This window comes from Trifolium pratense, linkage group LG7 (genome assembly GCF_020283565.1).
Source record: "Trifolium pratense cultivar HEN17-A07 linkage group LG7, ARS_RC_1.1, whole genome shotgun sequence".
NCBI classification, from domain to species: Eukaryota; Viridiplantae; Streptophyta; class Magnoliopsida; order Fabales; family Fabaceae; genus Trifolium; species Trifolium pratense.
The window spans coordinates 52,769,436-52,791,655 of NC_060065.1; the positions used below are offsets into that span (position 1 = coordinate 52,769,436).

General features: G+C 33.0%; 3 protein-coding genes across 3 annotated transcripts; all 3 read right to left on the reverse strand.

Annotated features, from left to right (window-relative positions):
• On the reverse strand, positions 1 to 4,612 carry LOC123896847 (protein CNGC15c). The gene is made up of 7 exons (XM_045947254.1): positions 3,792 to 4,612; positions 2,789 to 3,412; positions 2,218 to 2,430; positions 1,736 to 2,028; positions 1,494 to 1,605; positions 1,165 to 1,401; positions 1 to 836 (listed from the first exon to the last, which is right to left on the reverse strand). Exons 2-7 carry the CDS (start codon positions 3,362 to 3,364, stop codon positions 162 to 164), a joined length of 2,106 nt encoding a protein of 701 aa, XP_045803210.1. The 5' UTR covers positions 3,365 to 3,412; positions 3,792 to 4,612; the 3' UTR covers positions 1 to 161.
• Positions 4,613 to 10,103: 5,491 nt separating this feature from the next.
• LOC123896623 (receptor-like serine/threonine-protein kinase NCRK) lies at positions 10,104 to 15,251 on the reverse strand. Its single transcript, XM_045946992.1, has 10 exons — positions 15,182 to 15,251; positions 14,787 to 14,897; positions 14,486 to 14,590; positions 13,765 to 14,043; positions 13,372 to 13,613; positions 12,922 to 13,218; positions 12,543 to 12,776; positions 11,781 to 12,029; positions 10,604 to 11,431; positions 10,104 to 10,434 (listed from the first exon to the last, which is right to left on the reverse strand). The coding sequence occupies exons 1-9, from the start codon at positions 15,249 to 15,251 to the stop codon at positions 11,189 to 11,191; spliced, it is 1,830 nt and encodes a 609-aa protein (XP_045802948.1). The 3' UTR covers positions 10,104 to 10,434; positions 10,604 to 11,188.
• Positions 15,252 to 17,346: 2,095 nt separating this feature from the next.
• LOC123896848 (E3 ubiquitin-protein ligase WAV3-like) lies at positions 17,347 to 21,918 on the reverse strand. The gene is made up of 2 exons (XM_045947255.1): positions 21,336 to 21,918; positions 17,347 to 19,484 (listed from the first exon to the last, which is right to left on the reverse strand). The coding sequence occupies exons 1-2, from the start codon at positions 21,555 to 21,557 to the stop codon at positions 17,580 to 17,582; spliced, it is 2,127 nt and encodes a 708-aa protein (XP_045803211.1). The 5' UTR covers positions 21,558 to 21,918; the 3' UTR covers positions 17,347 to 17,579.
• Between the last annotated feature and the right edge of the window lie 302 nt (positions 21,919 to 22,220).

The window sequence follows — 22,220 nt, forward strand, 5'->3', positions numbered from 1 at the left end:
TTGTATTCAAAGGAGTATAGACATAACAATAATTAAACATAGTTGTTCAACTTGTTACAAGAATTCCTATCTCTATAATCTCTAATTTATATGAACAAAATGATCCAAAACAAACAAATTACACAATTAAGACACTATAAGATAACCATGTACATTGATTATTATTCATCATAAAAATCAGGTTCAGTTGGCTTCTGCAAAGACCTAACTACCCCAGAATTTGTCCCTGAATGGATATTAACACCTTTCCTAGTACTCCTTGCAACATTTTTTCCATAAACAACAAAACCTGTCCCATATTTTGTTGTTGTTTCAGCCTCTGAAGCTGCCACAAGATTCTCCTTAGCCCTTAATTCAGCAGCTTCTTTCCTTTTCTTGTGCCTTCTCCATGCAGCTTGAATAAAACAAGCAGCCCAAGTTCTCCATTGGTGTGAATAAAATCTGAATTTATGTCTAAGTTGTTTACTATGTAATCTTCTAAATTGAGATGCAACAAACTTAAGATCTTCAGCTATGAGTGCAAATGCTTCTACTTCTGAGATAGCTTTAACTGTTCTTGTTGAAGAAGGGAGTATTACACTTGGTCTTGGATCCAATGCCCATGTTAATAGTTCTTCGCCACAGAAATCGCCTGGACCAATACGACACGAGTTGAAGAATCCAGCTCGGCCTCCATTTGTGGTGTAAGAATCAAGATGGCCTCTAATTATGAATAGCATTTCATTTACTGGATCGCCTTCACGAACAAGGTAAGTGCCTTCGGTGCATAATGCAGGCTTTAGTCTTTCGCATATTGCGTCTAACATCCTCTCATCCATTTGATCAAACAAAGGAACCTGTTATAAGAATCAGTGAGTGGATAGTTTCAAATTCAACTGTTTTAGGAAAGTTAAACTTGAGAACTTATCGAAAAAATTGAGATTCAGAAGCTAGTTTTAACTTGTACGAGAAGTTACTCTTTACAAATTGTTCCAATACTTTTAAAAACGATATCTCACTGTGATATGGACTCCGATATCAAGGTTTCTGATATTTTCACGACCGTGATTGAGGTTGCATTAGCCAAATTTGGCGTGATTTCTATGGAATATCAAAGATTGAGACCTAGTCTTGGCTGCAATTAAAAACTATGTAATGAATAAAAACTTGTGTCTTGTGACTTACTCCTCGAACTAGTTCAAGACAAAGATGGCGTTTGATGTCTCTCCTAAGATCCAATGGAAGTCCTTTGAGAAGATCTTCTTCTTCTACTCCTCGTGTAGCCACCCATTTATATTGGTTATATTTACGAATAGACTCTCTTAGTTCAGAAGGTAATTGTCTATGATGCATCCATTGTTCTGTATCAGTTCTTTTCACTCTCCACTCTTCTAGGCGAACAGTTATCGATTGAAGGTATGTCTGCAAAAAACAAAAAACACATTTTCAGGTCATATCGCATCCAACATGAGAAACACTTTTCTATTGAACCAAGAGTGATTAACCTTGCTTACCTGCATATTACCAATCAACAATGCAAAAAGAACCAATCCAAGGGTTGCCACAACAATGGCAACCATTATTTCTCCAATAAAAGTGCTAGTAAGCAGGCCTTGTCCCAAAGAACTGCACCCTCGAATCCGAAATTCATTAATACTTGAGAAGGTAGATAAAAGAGCAATGGAAAATATCTAATTCTTAATGTTTGTTTCATATCATATGATATAACAAGGTAGAAAAAAATCTATATACTTGCCTGAGATTCCTTAAGCCCCACCAGAGACAAAAGAAGTACTTATTGAAGAATGGAGAGGATGTAACTTGAGAAGTCACGGCGTCAGCATATATACCAAACTGATAAAAACCGGCATTTGGCGAACATAAATTTGTGACATTACTAGCTATAAACCATTTGATCCTGAGAGCATCTTTAACCCTGTGGCAATCAAAGAATCCATATTGACAATTTGGTTTCTCCATATTGCATACACTTCTCCAACATGCTTCTTGACGTTCAATTGATAGAAGGTACCAGCAAGCTCCTAAAATCTATTCAGAATATAAAAGCACGAGTAAGTTTCTAAATGGTATTGCAATTTTTCTGCATCACATTTCTGTGATGACTTTTCTGTCATATTTAAATGGTGTATATGATAAAAAACTCATTCCACATTCTAGTTTTTATGCAGTTTGGATAAACAACTTAATTAAGCTCTTATTATATAAGTGTTTACTTACATGGCTGGCCAACATGTAAAGCATGAGGTTGTAAGCAGCACCTGCCCAAGCTGTTTCTGTCACAACTCCTGTAGCTTTTACAATTTGTGATGAAAGTGGAAAAATCAAATACAGCCTTGGAATATATTGGAAAATGATGAAAAATCTAAGGACATTTTTGGTATTTCTCATGGTTGAACCCCTAAGTGTTGGTATAATAATCCAAATCAACACCTGCAATAACAGAATAACACATATATTTAGCATGTTAATACACACCATATCGCTTAGAGTAAATAGTCATTTTGGTCCGTAAATTCGTGTCGCAGTGTCACCGTAGTTCCTAAATGTATCAAAGTTTCAAAAATATCCTTCTATTAGTATTTTGACAGACTGAATTGACTAATGAAAGACACATCCGACGACCAAACTAACCAACGAGATACACATTTAATGAACATTAAGCACTACAGTGACCGCATTCGACACATTCAAGAACTAAAACGGCGATTAAAAACAATGTAACCCTTTTGTAATTAAAGGTACAATTGAGTAATAAATTTGTTCTCGAAATGAACAGATTCATAGATACCTGAGGAAGAGGCAATGCAGCAATAAAGTCTAACCAAAAACCTTTGCTGAAGTACCTAACAGCAATCTTAGAATAAGTAAGAACAAGTTCTCCTCTACCAAAAACCTTTGAAGAAGGAGCAACATAGGCGGTACGAAACTTCGTAAAAATTTGAATCATGTAAAACAAATCTCCAACTGATCTAACAATTGTAAGAACAACTTCAAGTTTCTTTCCAATATCAATGCAAACTTCCTCTCTAACCACTGGTAAATAAAAGAACAGTGGATCTACAAACAAAGAAACTAAACATGCTACTAAAAATATCTTGTTCCAACGTTGTATGATTTGTCCCCTAGGATCTAATACTAATACTCTTTTTTTTACTCTTTCATAGTCTTCTGAGAATACTCTTGATAATACTCTTGTTTTCAAAAACTTGTTCCTTGTAGCATTCTTTTGAGCCTTTTTTGAACTTGGTTTTGGTATTTGTGTTCCATAAATGTGGTATTTAACCTTAACTCCATTTGTTGTAGGATTTTTTGATGTATCGGAATCATCTTCGAACCTCTCAGATCTTGGATTATCAAATCCCATACTGATTTTCCAATAGGATCAAATTTCTCTGCAATGAAAACTATGAATCTGTATCACAAGAAAAATTTGGTTAAATTCAATCATGTTAAGCCAGTGACTAAAGAATGTTGAGGTTTTAACAAGCGAGTCCTCTGCAGCGACTGCACGATGCAACGTGCAACCGTTGCAGATGATCCAAATCCTAAAAATATAAACTCAAGATATCCTTAAACTCAATCATATGTAAATCAACGATGGTAACGCGCTAAGGCGTTTAATGTCACTATACTGTGGCCACAATCGTTGATGTTACATCAACGATGGTAACGCGCTAAGGCGTGTAAAAGCATATTGGTGCACTAGTTGCAACAAGAAAGTGTAAATGAGCAAGAGCATCATATATATAAAGAAGAATACAAAAAAAAAACAAAAAAAATTGGTTTCTTACCAAAGGGAAGGAGCAGCAATTAAAGTGAGATAGATTCCAAAGCATTTCCCTCTGCTGCAAGCAACTTACCCTCTACACCTATGAACTATAGAAACTAGTTGGAGACTATTGAAAAAGTGAGAAATGAATTATGAATTGAAGAGTACTATTAATAGTATATTCATTAATTCATTGATTCATATTCTTATAAATATCATGTCACACTCCCCTTAAAAATGGGGAATAATATCAAACCAAGATTTTAAAAACTAAATAGAAAAGGAATACGCGTTTATTTATATAATCATAAAAGGTTCAAACAAAAACAAAGAAGGAAATTGGAATATCAAAATATAATGAAAATTAAAGACATAATTAACAGCTAGCTAGCCTATATGAACACAAAAAAAAAAGGGATATTGCTAAATATGCCAATTATTTGTTTTTTGGTAACTTTGATATTGGACATATGATTTAAATTATTGATACACACACGCTTATACACATCCAACTAAAATATATCCTAGCTTTTGTGTTTGATTAATCTAAATTTTTTTTCTACATTTTTTTTGTCTTTAGATGAAATTACAATCACCACTTAGACTTGCGCACAAAAAGGGATTTTGAATTCGAACTTGAATAATTTACAAAAAATATTTGGTTTAACAATATTTAATCTGGCTCGAAGGTCAACTCTAACATCAAGTGGTTTCAGCTATCTCCCGATCGTAGTTGCGTGGGATCGAAGAATATATGGATATATGAATTAAATGCAGTATTATGTATGATTATGGTTGTAACATCAACATGTGTATATGTATATATATATATCTCCCTCTCCCTCCTAGCTAGTGGAAATATTTATTAATAAGTGAAGAGAGTTTTGTTCGGCAGGTAAGTAGGGGCCATACATACATACATACATACATACATACATACAGATACAGATGTGTTTTTGTTAGTTTAGTTTCCATTTTCACTTCGATTCAACCAAATTGGTTGGTTGGAAAGAGCAAAGAGTTAGAACATGGTTATTTCTTTGTTATTAGTAACATTATATTGACGACAATTTAATAATAATGTTGCGAATGATCGATCCGAGGAGGAGTTGACTACATGCGTTAGATACGCTGCCATGGAATCTTGACACGTGTTACTTCTTTCTTACTCACTCACATCACACCTCCAGCTCATTTTCCCATCAACTTGGCAAGCCTAAATGTTTTATTTATCGATAATATTGTTAGGCGTGATAGAAAATATGATTATGAGTTCATACATCTTTCTTAGACTAGAGATAAAGTTAACATTTTTTGACAAAAACTAATAAAAATGATTAATATGACAAACATAATTAAAGTTAATTGATCAATTTGTATTGTTAATTAGTTAAGAGACCAATTTGTAACGTTAATTAGTTAAATGATCAATATGAAACTAATAAATAAGTTAAGAGACCAATTGTCCAATTTAACCTTAAAATTACATTAAAAAGTAATATATATAAAATAGTATAAAAGATTATTTATGATTAGTTGCAAATATAAAAAAAAAAAAAAAAAAGTGAGAGATACTCCCTTCATAATTTAGAGATATTTACTCCCTCCGGTCCTTTTTATAAGAAACACTTTGGAATTTTTATTTGGTCCTTTTTATAAGAAACACTTTGACACAATTCCATTTGTACCCTTATTAAATACAATCAAATAATTCATTATAATACTAGTGCATTAATTAGAGAGACTTATTTCTCATGCTAGTCAAAGGTTAGTTTTGGAATATAACATAAAATGTTAGAATCATTAATGAGAAAATTTACCTTTCTTGGTCTGTGTGATTTTGTCAAAGTGTTTCTTATAATAAGGACCGGAGGGAGTATTCATCAACGAGAAATATGATTTCTATCTTTTTCAGAAACATCTCAAAATTATTATATACTATATTGAAATCACAGTTTTTTTTTATAAATAGTATATAAGAGGAATGATATTTTGACACACACAATACATACACATATGGTAGTTTGGTAATATTTTTTCTCTTCATCTTCTTCTTTTCTTTTCTTGTTTTTCTCTTGTATATATATTATGTAAGAAAATATGTGTCAAAATGTATAATAAACACACACTTGGTCTCTTCATTTCAAATTGGACAAAAGAAATAGTTAAAAAATGTACCTAAAGTTTGGAGTGAGTAGCTAGCATTATGGAGATGATTAATTAATCTCCCGTCAACGTCAAGTTCCACCTTGTTTTCTTGTCGTGGGTTGAGAGAGTCGGTGCAACATTACACATCTAGCATGGGATTCATCATTCAATTCATTACTCAATGCCAATGCCAATGCATGGTATCCATATAAACTTATTAATATTGTGAATTTGTGGTGCATGTATGTCTTGGGTACTATACTATTACTATGCACAAACATGTTGGTTAGCTATTTATATGTACCATATAATTTAGGGTTAAATATGTTCACTACAAGAAAACATAATATTACTGACCAAACTTATTGAGGGCTTTTAGCCCTCAGTAATGCATTTGTGGGTTATTGAAGGCTAAAATCCGTCAGTAATGCATTTATCCCTCCTTGAAGAACGAAAAAAGTCAGACTGGACATTATTGGCGGCTAGGGGCCGCCAGTAATGCAAGAAAACGTGTTAGATGTTTGTGGCGGCTATAGGCCGTCAGTAATGAACTGACCGTTGTGCATTTGTGGCGGCTACAGGCCGTCAGTAATGCAAAAGCCTGCAAATAATTAACGATGGCTGCAGGCCGTCAGTAATGTATGTTTGAATTTTGAATCAACGAGCAACGGTCACTTTACTAATAATTAATTCACTTCTCTTATTTATAATTCTTCAACAAATCCATTCTACACTTCACTTCATTTTTACATTTCCATTCTCTCTCTAAATTTTCTCTAACTTCTCTCTTAAATTTCATACTTTTAACTCTCATATTTTCATCCAAAAAGTGGTAAGTGTTTGTGTTTTATTTTTACAAAGTTAAAATTTTTGCTTTGTTATTTAAATGTATATGTTCTAATATTTGTTGTTTACCATTTTTATTAGCAAGTCTTATTCTCGTGGTCGTGGGTTAGGAGCGGAGTTCGTGGGTTAGGAGCGCGCCAAGTAAGAATCTACTCGGCACCCAAGTAAGTAACGTAATTTTAATTTATACTACTTAGTGATAGTTTTTTTTTTACCGTATACTTAGTAATAGTTATTAATTAATACTTTGTAATTTGTTACTAATATTTTCTTATCACTAAGTATAAAAATTATTGTTTTTGTAAAAAAAAATTAAAAATATATATTTAATTTTGTTTATTTCGAAAACAGTAATATTTTTTTTAAAATAAGTATTTTTTTTTTCAAAAAAACAGTATATTTATATTCTTATTTCTAAAAACGAAATATTTAAAAAATTATTTTTAATAAAGAAAAATTTTAACAGTTTGTGTATTTTTAAAAAAGTAATGTCATTTTCATATCTCCATCCAAAAAGTGGTAAGTGTTTTTAAAGTTAAAATTTTTACTTTGTTATTTAAATGTATATGTTCTAATATTTGTTGTTTACAATTTTTATTAGCAAATTCTCGTGGTCATCGGAGGTCGTGAGTTAGGAGCGAGGTTCGTGGGTTAGGAGCGCGCCAAGTAAGAATCTACTCGGCACCCAAGTAAGTAACATAATTTTAATTTATAATAATACTTAGTGATAGTTTTTTTTACCGTATACTTAGTAATAGTTATTAATTAATACTTTGTAATTTGTTACTAATATTTTCTTATCACTATGTATAAAAATTATTGTTTTTGTAAAAAAAAATTAAAAAATATATTTAGTTTTGTTTATAAAAATTATTGTTTTGTTTTACAGAATTTTTGTTTTAGTATTTGAAGTTTGTTTTCACACTTTTTAACTTCTGAAGTTTTTTCACTCAGTTTTTAGTCCTTACTTTTAATCAAACTATTGTATACTTTCACATTTTTGAATGATCTTTTATATTCATGTTTATAATATTATAAGAACATCTCCGATAAAAATTTAGCTTTTTTTAACATAAGATAAATTATTTATGAATTTTTATGTGCAAAAAACTAAAAATTTATGTTTAATTCATCTCTTGTTTTAAAAAATTAAACTTTTGTAACAAAGATTCATATAATGTACTAAACATGACCGAAAGAAAAAAAATTTAAATTTCGAATGATATGCACGTGTTGAATGAAAAGTATGGACTAAAAACCTTGAGTGAAGAAATTTCAGGGACTAAAACGAAAATTCTGTAAAACTATATGACCAAAAACATATTTAACCCTATAATCTATATCCTTATTGTCAACAAATAATTAAAGATAAGTTATATCCTATTTCAAGAATTAATGTGATATATAATAGTGTGAGGTCAGAATTGGAGTGCAATACATGAGTTTTTTAATTTCCTTTGTCGCTATTTCAATGTAGGAGTATTTAAATCCATTAATTATATGCATGCACTACGTACAGTAGAGTACAAATAAACTATCAATGATGAATTTTTTTGGTTTAACTATCCAATGATGAATGATGTATTAGCATAAAAAGTGAAAAAAATATTTAAAGGTCCGTTTCGTATGTTAAAAAGAAAGTGTGAGAAAAAAAAACTACGCAAAATAGTTAGTGAGAAACGATTCTCCTCTTGTATCTCACATGCTACATGTTCTCTGAAGGAGATTAGTTATTGCTAAACTCTATACAATATAACATGGAAATTCACAAGGGGTAAAAAAAGTAATTTTCAAGTGGTTAACGAATTCGAGTTTAATTTTTAAATAAAACTATTTTTTTTCCAGATGTTATTTATTTCTCGACCGAACTTCTTTGATTATCGGACCGCGATAAAGCCTAAGAGTACAAACAAACTATGTAAAGGCAGGTTGAGCTAGGAAGCATGGCTTGTGGTAGAATTAAATGAAAGATATGTGTGATGGATGGTTGTACCTTCCGATCTAGAAATTGTCAACTCAAGTACAGACTGGATCCATCATAAAAAAGGACCCATCCCAAAGACTTCATGACATGAGCATCAGTTTTGATGCACGAGTGTGTGTCCTAACTGAACTGCATCTTCATTTCATACATGGATAAACCTAAATTAATAAACAACTTGTCACAAAAAAAAACCTAAATAAACAACTACTGTCAGATTGACAAAAGAAATAAAAAAAAAAATTACTGTCAGATTCTAGTTGATTGGGTGAGAGTTCATCTATTTTTTAAAAAGAAATTGAGATTTTTTTTAAGAGAGATTGATAAAAAATATTTTAAAAAATTAATATTAATAATAGTGAAATCTATTATTTATTTTTTGTGTTTATATCTATTCAAATAGAGTCTTCCATTAAGTCAAAAAAAATAAATAAATAGAGTCTTCCATTTTTTATTTATAAAAAGTGAAGATAATTTTAACTCAGTTGCATGTCGTAAAATATTACATGCTTTTAAAGATGATTTTCATTATTTCAATTAGACATACCAGTATACCACAACATAGTGTTTTTTTTTTTGACAGAATACCACAACATACATGTGCGCGCAATGTGTTTTAAAAAATTTAGCTGCGCAATCAATAACTTTGTTCTTATTTAATTTTAGAGAAGAAGGAATATGCACCGAAATTGTAAAATAATTTTACACCACCAACCAATCACAATCATGTTTTCCGCCACGTTACCCCACTTAACCCCACTTTTTTTATATGACATGGAAGATTGAATCATTCTAATTGGTTGTCCGTGTAAAATTAAATTACACTGACGGCGCATGTTCATTAAACTCTTAATTTTATTTGTTTGGTTGATGAAGGAAATACATAGGAAAGTAAAAAAGAAGAGAAAATGAAGATTAGAAAAACCAATTCACTAGTATATTTTTAGACAACTATCCAATCTCTTTATAAACTTTCTCTACATAATTTCCAAATTACACTTTAAATTTGTTTATCTCTATAGTTTTTCTCTATGTGTCTAAAGAAAATGGAAGGAGGAAAGTTAGGTGAAGATATAAAATAGGAGGAATACATCATTTTTCTCTTGTTTGTTTACGAGAAAGAAAAAAAAAATCAATGTTAAAGTTTTCTATCTTGATTATTTGGAGACACAAATTTTAGGTAGACAATATAACTTTTTATAATCTTGCCATTATTTATCTCTTTAACCTAATGTAAGATCTACTTAAGTCTTCTTATTTTATCAAAGGTAAAAAAAATTATATTAATGATTTATTAAATTTATTCTCACATTTTCTTATAATCAAATATAAGGTAGAAAATACAACCATAAGGTAGAAAATCAAAGCCACAAGGTTTGTATACAAACAACAATCAAGTCATTTTCTCATTAGAATAGCACAAGTTACATGCATCAAATCAAATGATTAAAACCCTGTCACAAATGATCAAGGTTACAACTGCTACAAACAAGTAATAATATTGATGCATAGGAAAGGTTACTTATCACTATTTTTCTCTAGTTACCTTGCAGTGATTAGAAAATACTTAAATATTTAAAAGGTTTTAACAGAACAATGCAGCAAGCATTAAAGAGGAGGAGGAGGTCCTGGTTCGTAGAGTGGAGGAAAGCAGCAACTAATTAGACCACAGCAGCATAGAAACCATAAGCTGGAAGACATAAAACCATGAGAAGAAATACATAGTCAATTAACTTCATCTTCTTTTTTTCCTCACATTACTTGGTTTAATAGGAAAATATTTGCAATATTCCGCATATCAAAAACATGTTTATGTAAAAATATACGACTGCAGAACTCGAGAAAAAGAAGTGGCTTACCAATAATCCAAGAATCCTCCACCCGGGGGAGCTGGACCTAACAATGGTGTGCTTGGAGGAGGAGGAAGAGGAGGTGGAGGAGGCGGCGGCGGATCCATCAGTTACTTACAAGTTACAATGGTTGCTTCGACAGTTCTACCACTCAATAAATATGTAAAAGTTGAATAACTTCCTTTCTACAAGTCAAACCTTTCATCTACCATTCAAAGGCTGATAACTTAATGCCACAAATTCCACCCCAACTAACACATAAACCTTATTAAGCGAACAATAAAAAGGTACTTGCTAATAAACATTCATTTTCTTAGGATAGAAGATGTAGTAGATATACAATACAATATACGATTTCATGTGACATTTCTATCTGTACATATATTTGCAAATTTACAATGATTTTTTACATGTATCACATCCGATTCTTTTCCAAATAAAGTAGAGCCGGAATCAAGTATGTTTTTTCTATACAGCAAGTAGAACGCAACAAATATATTTCTGTTTATCTAAAAAAACAACACTATAAAATATCAAAGTAGTAAATGCTACAGAGTTATAGTAGTACCAATACATAACGGAATGTGTATGTTATCAAGGGAAAAACGATTCCAACCGAGGTTCCGATAGGTCTACCATTTCCTCTTCTAATGCACGCCAGCTCTCACCTTTTGAAGTAAAGAGGATCAAACTCTTCATATACTCTGTTGAAATTGTATCTACATCTTTATCTTCATTTTCAACACGGAGATTGTAGTCAGTACCTCGTGGTAATGAATTAGGAGGTGGAAATCTTCTCCATGAAGCTTGTCTTTGCTTCTCTGCATTATCTGGTTCCTTTATATCACAAGATAGAAAAAGGTGAGGATATGGCTTTATTTTCATGCAATAGAACATGAATCCATGAAAACAATTAATCAAACTATAATACTGCAGTTTTTTTTTACTAAAACTATAATACTGCAGTTAAAAACTGAGGATGCCACATTTTTATTTCTTCTTGTTACTTTTAATTTCCAAAATTACCGCATGTTTAGGGAGATTTGTAAAGGAATCACTGAAAATATTTGATCAAACTAGAATACTGCAGTTAAGAACTTAGGACACCAAGTCTTGAAAGATATGTATAGGAATCAGTGAAAGCATTTGATCAAACTAGAATACTGTAGTTAATAACGAAGCACACCTCGGCAAATGTGTTCACCTGAAAAAGGCACAATTGAATGTATCTTCTCCTTCTAGATTTGGTTCGGGAAATACTTGAAAGAATTAGAACAACTTCACTCATAGTTGGTCTAGTATCAGGATCCAATAGTAAGCACTCCTTTGCTAGGTTTGCCATTATATACACCTCATCTTCTGGGAAGTTTCCTTTCAATTTTGGATCAGCCAACTCTGTAATTACTCGCCTACTGTCATATAACCGAGGAGTAGCCTAAAACAGAACAAGTTTGGCAAGCTATATCAATATAGTGAGTGTCCATAATCTCTTAGAAGAACACGTTAAACAAGCTAAATGCTAAGTTCAAACTGAAGTAGGTAATTATCAATAAACCTATTATACTAGTAATTCATTCATCTAAGTTCAGGATTATAAATGGAAAATGAGATACATTAACAAAAATAGAATTTAGGATGTCTGAGCCTATGTATCATTGACAATTCACATTGAAGGCATGTTTGATATCCGACACAACACCAACACACGTGGTTACATTCAGTTATTCTATTTGTTCAAATTATTATCGGTGTTCGACATATCAGTGTTAGTGTGTTGTGTCTGGTATCCATGTGAGATTGTCAGTGCTTCATAGGACTGAGTTATTATACAAAGATCCCTTCTCTTGGAAAAACTTTGTCATAGTCAACGCACCAAATTGTGGGCCTAGACAATCCTCCAAATGAGAACCAAATGAAATATAATAAAGAATTAGTTGATTTACAATACCCATACAACAAGGCTTTCTTCTTTGCCTGCAGATTTAAGGATTGGTTGGCGACCACTGATAAGCTCGAGAAGAACCACGCCGAAACTGAAGACATCAGACTCAATAGAGGCTCTCCCAACAATTGCATACTCAGGTGCAAAATAACCAAATGTCCCCTTCATTCTCTGAGAAGAATCTGAGCAACTGGTGAGGTCACCAGATCTTAAGTCTTTAGCCAAACCAAGATCAGTTATCTGCGAAATGATTAGTTAGAAAGTTTGTGAAAGAACACTTGTGCTTATTTGCATAAGGAACTCGACAGTAAAAATTATAAAATACAGTTAATAACCAATAAAAATTTAATTTGTTGGAACCCTAGAGAACAACCAAGAGTCGTACTTTTGCTTGCCAATTTTTATCAAGAAGAATGTTTGTTGATTTGACATCTCTGTGGAGAATTCTAGGAGCAGCTGCTTCATGAAGATACTCCAAACCCCTTGCAGCTCCTAATGCAATTGTAACTCGAGTAGACCAATCCATATTTTTTCCGAAAATTCCATCTAAACGGTCCCTCAAATTTCCGTTACTCATGTAATCAAACACTAGTAACCTCTGAACGGTTTTTCCTTTTAATTCTGAGCAGTATCCAATCAATGGCACCAGATGACAATGATGAAGTCTAGACCATAGTTCAATCTGAACAAACAAAAATGTGTTAACTAAAATGAATGCTTCGAACGAAAGAAAAAATTAGTCCAGGCTCATATGTTTTTATGTAGATACTGAGGAACATTATTACATAGCATGATTAACCAAAGATAACTGAATATTGTTAAGATTAAGTACAACCTCTGTAAAAAATTCAGTGTCGGCTTCAGGCCCTCCTTGATTTTTAAGTCTCTTTACTGCCACATTACTACCATTTTCCAGTCGACCACGGTATACATAACTACTTCCACCTAGTCCAATAAGGTTGGAAGCTTTAAAGTTTTCAGTGGCATTTTCCAGTTCAGCAAATGAAAACTGAATAATATTTCCATGAAATGTTTCTCTTTGATTCCCAAACAAGATAGAGGCATTTTGAAAGCATCCTAAAGAAAAAAACAGAAAAAGGTAAATAAGAACAAAAAATAATGGCAATGTAGCTGAAGAACTTTGGAGTTTGCGTATAATATCCAACAGATTGAACCAAATATGTTTTAACTAATAAAATAGAGATAGATAACTCAAAATCCTTCTTACTTGTAATATGACTTATAGGAGAATCAATAATGCCTTTTATATCTGGCACAAAAGAAGTCCTCTGACTAATGAAGTTGCTGGGACCACTATAACTTGTTTCCTTATCTGATGACGAGATCATTGGTGATTGAATAGGATGATGCCTCTTCCTTCGGCGGACATAACATAGAACTGAGGCTAGAACTGCAATAGTTGTGCATGTAACACACATTACTATAATGGTTATTACAATCTTGCTCGAAATGTGTGTCTTTGAACCCAGTGACATCTTAGCAGTTCCTGCAGGACACTCAAAATCTTAAAATTAGTAATTTGATCTTAGAAGAGGCCATTGATTTTTTCCAAGAATATAGGGGGTTATGTCATCATCAATAAGTCACAAATAAGTTGAAAAGAAAATCATTCTTCACAGTAAGAAGTGGTTTGTAACGAAAAAATGTCGTATTTTTTTATCTTTGCTTAGGAATCTTCTCCACTCCACCTATATAGTCTTAATGTGGTCATATGAACACTTTCACTGTGACAAAACACTGTTTTAGAAAGAAAAAAATCTATTTTAAAACAACTCAACTAAGAATATCCATATACATAGTCTTGTATACATACACATTTCTATTCCATGCATAAACATAGCTGAATTAGATCAGTCCATAACACTTTTTTGGGAAGAATCAGCTAGTGAACTTTTAAGATGGTAAAACAGGGAAAAAAGGAAAAATACCCCAGATGCAGTTGCAGGCAATAAAGCAATTAGGATTATGGCTTCCTGCTGCCACTTCAGGAAAGCCATTTGAATCACATATGCATGTCCATATGGATGCAGTCTCTTCAGCGTATACATGAAAAGATAAAAAAGAAGAGTAAAGCAGAAAACACAACAGTATTCACCATGTGATCACAGTATTCACCTAAAAATGATGAACACTTGTGACATTCCTACCTTAAGCACAATAAACAGGAAGAGGTAAATTTATCAGCACAAAGTTCATGGTCTTCATGCCAAAAAAGAATTACTAGTATACCTGAATGGCAATCACATGACTTCGAACAATTAGAAATAGAGTTTTTCTGGTCAACTCGGAAAGAACATCTACATTTCCACTTGTTTAGATCAGAATCAGAAGGTTCATTTGCTGGTAAAACAATAAGAAAAAAGTAAAAGTGAGTGTTATGGCTAATTTGGATTATACACATGACTGAGGAGAAACATGTAAAACAGAACCCCTTTTGACTTAAAAATGAAGGAGTAAAGTGTTCAAAGGATGCCCAACAACAAATCAAAATCTATAGCATTTTTTATTTATTTATTTCACTTTTAGCAGTCAAGCGTCTAAGGATCAGTACTAATAAACAAGGTATCTTACATATGAAAGTTGGAAAGCCAAATACAAAATGAATTATCGATTGTGGTACTAACCACAAAGTGAGTGCTGAAACCATAGCAAGCTAATAACAAGAGCAACAGAAACTTTGAGTTGGTGCTTCATTTATTCCAACACATACACTACATAGAAAGGAGAGAAAATGAACATTTAGCTCTACATGAATCTAAGGGAAGTAATTTTCCGACGTTGTGAAAAAAAAACACATCTCTTAGGTGATTTCTCCATGATAAATTCATGAGAAGATAGATGGCAAGCGCCGTGTAAGCAGCTATATCTTGTCTTGAAGAGAGAGGCATGGGGAGAGAGAGAGAGAGATGGAGAGAGATTTGACCTATTGATGGCTTCAATATGTTTAAATTATGAATATACAAAAGCAACACAAGTTTTAATCTTTAAAATAAATACTACCATAAATCCATATCATTTGACAGTGTATAGATGCTGGAGAAATCAAACTATGGAAGTGTATATGAAAAACTTCAACAGTATATATGAGCTCTTTAACATGATGCAGAAACAAAAGGAAACAAAAAATGTATCCTTATCGTCAGTAGTAAAGATCATAGATTCATAACTGACAGAAAGAGAGAAAAAAGAAGAGAAGGTGGGATATTGGTTAACCTATTAATGGGGGCAGAATAAGTCTTCAAATTCTCCTTGATCCACTCATCATTTTCAGAAACAAATATATGAACTAGCTAACAAAACAAAGAAAAACTGCAGAGAAGTAATCCAGAAACAGTAGTAGCACCTTCAGGTTTCAGTTTCATTTATCCCTATGTAGCATTAAAAAAAATGAGTGCCAATCATTTCATATTGAATAAGGAGATAGGAATTCTTTTTGTCTGACCACAACTTTGTGACTTGTGTATGTAAATAAGGAAAGAGGGTAGGAAGGAAAAAATGAATACTTAGCCTACGAACACTGATGAATGGACCCTTAAACTAACATAATCCTCAAGTGACAGTGTGATGAGTTTAAACATATAAGGTTCAATAGAAGGAGGACACGTACATTCAAATGCTTTGATGGTTGGTCACATTAGACAATGAATATAGGTAGTGAGCTGGTAGAAGTGCAGAACTTCCTTTATGGACTGGTTGAGAATCAGCTTCCATAATATCCAAAGCCTAAGAATGGGATAATGAAATTAACAACTACCAAAAGAGCACATCCTTGTCTCCCTCTGCAAACTCTTGACAGTGAGGAGTTACACTGAAATTGTCTAGAAATGGTACAAGTTTGAAGTTGTTTTAGCACAAGCAGTGAGAATTACAAGAGAGCGGAATGATTAGCATCTCTGAGAATGCAAAAGCTAATTTTGTTTTACTGGTTTTCCTTGTTTTGGAAAGAAGTATCAAGTAACTAGTTCAATTAACTGAAGTAAAATAAAACGGAAAAACAGTGAAAATTAAGAGTAATGGGAGGGAAGTCATCTTCACCAACCTGTTTTAACCACGTACAGATAGCATACCCTTTCTTTCACTTTCACAAAATGGAAGTAAGATATGAATTCCTTAAACATCAATGTTGGTTAACAGATAAGAAAACAATTTGGAGAAGAACTGGCATGGCTAAACAGGCAATGGCAACCTATAGCAATCAACTTTATATAACAAGTATATATCCTTTAAAAACCTCAGTTACACAAAAGAGGAAATGATCAATCAAGTTTACCACTCATACCACCTTTCTGAAAGCAGTCACTTTGCTTGCTGAATGGGACCGACCCTTTAACACCTTCCAGTTTTGTTAAATTGGCAGTAAATTGTGCTTTTTTGTCAATTACAAAAAACACCCTGCATACTTGCTGGTAATTTCAAATTCTAGGTGCAGCAGCAAGCATTAAAAGTTGAAAATGTGAAGAATTTTCAGTGAAGTGTGTGTAAAATGAGAAGGAAACAAAAGAAGTGATACAAGAACTTCAATTCTCAAACCCGGTGGATACTGTGCTCAAAGCACGTCCACTGACCCAAAAGGAACAATAGGAGACGCTAAAATAATAAATTGTGCAATAATAAGTGTGTCAATAGCAATGACATACACTTAAAAATATGACAAAGCAATCATGCCATGTTAAAATGAGTGTTTTGCTATAATTGTATTGAATTAGAATCCATAACTGTTTTTTATATTGAATCAACTAATAAAAGTACATACATTCATATAAGTATGTATGCAGCTGGAACAATCACCTGAAACAAAAGACTATTTTATTGGTAAAACCAGCCAACCCAAAGGTACAAAGTTAAAAAAAGTAAAAAGCATAAGGAAGAGCGCTACTAATGAAAAAGAATCAGAAGAATATCTCATTGAGCATTTACAATTTAGAAAGTCTAAAATCATTTCTTTTCCTTCCTGCTACCTATCTAACTTTAAAATATAAAAGAAGAGAATTAAATCTCTACAGAACTGTAAAATTGCCATTATTATTTTCTTTTCTGCCGGCCGTTAAAGGATTTAGTAGGTCGTAGAATATTTTCAGATTGTGGAGTACTCATAACAAAGGTTTGGGAACGTGAAACCATTTCAGCCATGGAAGGAGTTTGGTATGCACGGACAAAGCTGGTGGAGTCGGTTGAATCACCTCTTGCAGTTGCTCTTTGCAATAAATGAGAGCTCAACCCTGATAATACATAAGCTCTTCCAGATTCTTCATAAACTCGTCGAGTTGCCATTCTCTCTTGCATCTCCTTTAGTTCAGCAGAAAGAGAAACACATAACAGATCGCCAGCTTGAGCAGAAATAGTTTCAGATAATCCCCTATGACATCTTTCAAGGACAGAAATTGCAGTAGTAAAATCACCACGTTCTGCTTTGACTCTAGCCTCAGCCATTGCCTCAGTAGCTTGAAGTCTATTCCTTTGTCTATCTACTTCTATTGATACAACTGGATCAATAACAACATTAGGTCTCTGAATCTTCACTTCACTTGTTACATCCAAACCCTCGATTTTTGTGATGGGGTCACTATAAAGACATGTAACTATCAACAATGACATCTCATCACTAGATTTCTCAACTGGAACATTGAGAGTCACTAAAAAATCTCTTTCTTCTTCAGCATACAAATCTCCTACCTGTATAGAAGCCATTCTTGCATTGTTAGTTAATGTACTTTGGTAACTTCCTGCTTTTACTGAACTAAGTTGCAAACGGGACTGAGCACACCGAACTTCTACATGTAGGTCTTGAACCACCACACTCAATAGTCCCCCAATACACTGAGCGAATGCATCCTGAATCACGTTTTCAGCTTCGATAAAGGAAAATGTGCCTCCAGAAATCTCAGAGATGGAATTCATCAAATCAGCATCATGATCAACACCGAAACCAAATGCATGCACTGGTATTTTCAAACCTTGACTATTATTACGATGAATGGAGTTCGGGACAAGTGATCGGTAACCTTCTCCAATAGGAGCCGTGGCACAAATATTATGGGTATCCTGTCCATCAGTTAGTAACATGATGCCTCCCACTGGATTCTTCCACCGACGGTCAACAAACACCCTGACCCCTTTCTTCAATCCTTCAGCAATATCCGTTCCACCATTTGGAACTAAAGAGTTAACTGCACGCAATGCCTGCTGTTGTGCAGCATCATTCATCCGTCGTAGAGGGAAGATGCGACGGGCTGTTGAGGAGAACACAATGATAGAAAGACGATCTGAGGAACTTAGATTCTGTATGACAAAACTCATTGCTCGTTTTAGTAATGCAATCTTTGAACCTGTCATGCTACCACTTATGTCAAGAACTGTGACAAGATCAATTGGAGCACGAGAGGTCTCGAGTGAAGATTCAACGTTGCTCCTGTCACTGTTTTGTGTTTTGGAATGAGGAGGAGCCTTAAGATGAACCAATACAGTAAAGTTATCATGAGAGTCTGATTTTGGAACAGCTGAAACTTCAGGATATGTTGTGATCTCCATTTTATTTCCTATGCTATGATCAACATCATTAACATGGTGAGTAATTGAAGTTTGTTGATCCACCAAGATTTCATCATCATCATCAAAGAGAGCTTGTTCTGTTATATTATGACGTGACGAACTCTGCCGAACTGTACCATTTTGTCGTGAGGAAGAAATTCTCCGCAGTATACCTCCCCAGGTGTCACCTCTTGGTCGAGAGATTTCATTGGAGGCATTAGATGCAGTAGTCTGAAAAGGAACTTCTTTCCATTTTGCTCTGCAAACAGGGCAAATCTGATTCCCGTATCTTACATTGGATGTGATGCATTGGAAATGGAAAGCGTGAGAACATTCTGCAGTAAAAATGGCCTGCCGCTGCCCTGGTTTCATTGTGTTCAAGCATATTGCACACACTCCCTGCAAATGTAAAATAAGAAGAAAAATGTGAGGAAAATACAACACAAAGTGCAAACGTTAAGGACAACTGATGTACAGAATAAATAAAATTTTATCATAAAGTTTCCTTGTAGACATTTGCCAAAACTGTACAAACTTTGTACCCACAAACTAAGATGGAATAAAATTAAAAAAAGCTTAATGGCTGATCATAATTGAAAAAGGGAGGACGGGAGCAAATCTTATACAGTAAACAAACATCATATAATAAAACACATCAATTTTTTTTTTCATTTGTAAATGTTTAAAAAACGTATTGTATCATTCAGCATTTTCTAACATTTATAATAATCATCATACAAAAACCGGTAACAAAATATGAAGATGTCACACATGACTTCATGGATAGAGAACATCAATCCAACCAATCCACCATCTACATTAACCAAGGCACCAAGCTTTTAAAAGAAGAAAAACAAAAGAAACCAATTTAATATTCAAAAATAGTTTCTTAAATCAGTTTAATTATTAATTATTTCAAGACATATTAAGTTTTTTTAAATATTAAAAATGTCAATTTTTTGTATGATACTGTATCATTTGTTTCAAAATCCGTGAAGCTGAGCAATTAAGTATCCATCCATGGATAAATACAAAAAAGAAAGTATCCGCGGATAAATACAAAAGTCACTATTAGATTATTTTGTCCAACAGTGACCCCCCCCCCCTCTTGTCTTGTTGCAGGTCCACCACAAAAACTAGTGCATAAGAAGATGAGATAGAATGCTAACTTTACCAAAAACGCCAATCACTATTTACATGCCTAATCACGACAACTATAGGATTCCCTTACAAATCTACAACTTAAGTAATTAATTAAGTTTATTCAAAAAAAGAAAAAAGTCAGCGTTAGGTGGTCAAACATAGTGAGGACATCAAGGAAAAACTAACAACAACCAGCCCACCAATTTCAGAAAAGTAAAGGTGATACGCAACTCTAATATTAATTGAAAATTTTGAAACTTTCGATAAATTCAATAAATAAATTAATAAATATCATCAAAAGAAGGAGAAATCAAAGATGATTCCTTCACTCACTCTTCTACAAAATCAAAAGAATGGAATTTAATGAAATGGAATACATCAAGTCTTTTTCTCCATTCTAATGGGCAAAGTTTATCCCATTCCGATCTGTTCTGTTCCGCTGTATCACATCACATTTCATTATACTAATATTTCATCCCATTACATTCCATTCAACTCATGATTACTTTTACATATCCAACAAAACCACATATCAAAATGCAAACTTTTTAATTATTTGCAGCTGGAATTTTCACATTTGACAATCAAAGGTTAAAAGGTGTATTTTTTTACTCTAAGTCTATGGAATTAATAAAACTTAGCAAATTAACAAAAAAGCAGAAACAATTAGATTAAAAAATACAAAAAGAAGAAAAGAACCTCCTGAAAATCAAAATGAAATGCAAGAAAATTAACAATTACAGTACTAGAACACAACCACTTTTTCCTATAAGCTAAAGTCACTAGTCATTAAAAGGTACAACATACAGTAATGGTGATGAAAGTGACATTTCCACCACCGCCATGAAAATGAATAACAAACCAAACACATCACATCACACTCTTATGTATCCAAATCCACTACTATATACCTAGTTGATACAATACACCAATACAAAAATACTAAAATTAATCCGTGATTACAACCTAATAAACAATAATCATGTACATTACGTCATCAATTCATCATTATCATTAAAAAAAATGAAATTAACCTAAAATTAGTGAAAACCTAAAATGATGAATCTGAAGCATAAATAGATAGCATTGTGTTGTGAGAATACGAACCTTGGAGGAGGAGGAGGAAGAGGATGAGGAGAGACGGAGAGTGGAGGAAGTCGGTGTCGGAGTGGAAGAACGGTGAACGGAAACATCGGAGGAATTTGAAAGGCGATCGGAGAAGTTAGTTACGGAGGAGGAAGAAGGAGGAATTTGATCGGTTGTTTTAGGAAGATGAAGACATGAATTGAAGCCGAGAGCGAGTTTGAGTTTTCGCCATTTGTTTTCCATTATTTTTTTATTTTTTTTTTGGTTTGACAGAGAGAAGAGAAGAAGAAGAGTGGTTATGTTATTATGTAATATAGTGTCCTATGTATGGGGTTGTAATGAAGATGGAGATGGGTGGTTATGGGAGTATTAATCTAAAGTTTGTTGAGAATTTTCAGATCACATGTAACTACTACTAAAATAATGGTACTAAAAACTTTATGTTAATGTCATAATTCATTAATTAATGGGAAATTATTATAGGAAGTAGGTAGGTGATGCTAGGATTAGAGAACATCTCAAAGTTTATAAAGATGTTTATATTCTCACATATAGCAATAGGAATTTTTCTATGGGATGGCTGGGATTATGTCATATTTTTCTTAGGAATTTTTCTACGTAATAAAATAAGTTTTTATCCAAAAAAAAAAAAGTAATAAAATAAGTGGTTTATGATACGTGAGCTTAATTTAATTGGCAAGGACATTGCAGTACATATACATAGGATTGGAGTTTGAACCCTGATCATGTCACTTATTCATCTTAAGGGTGAAATTTCTAGTCACTATGCTACTTGACAAATAAAAAAAGTGGTTTATGTCCGTGAGTATAGCTCAGTTGGTTAGGACATTGTATGTAAAATGTAGGATCGGGGATAGAACATCGGCACTCCCACTATTTCACCAT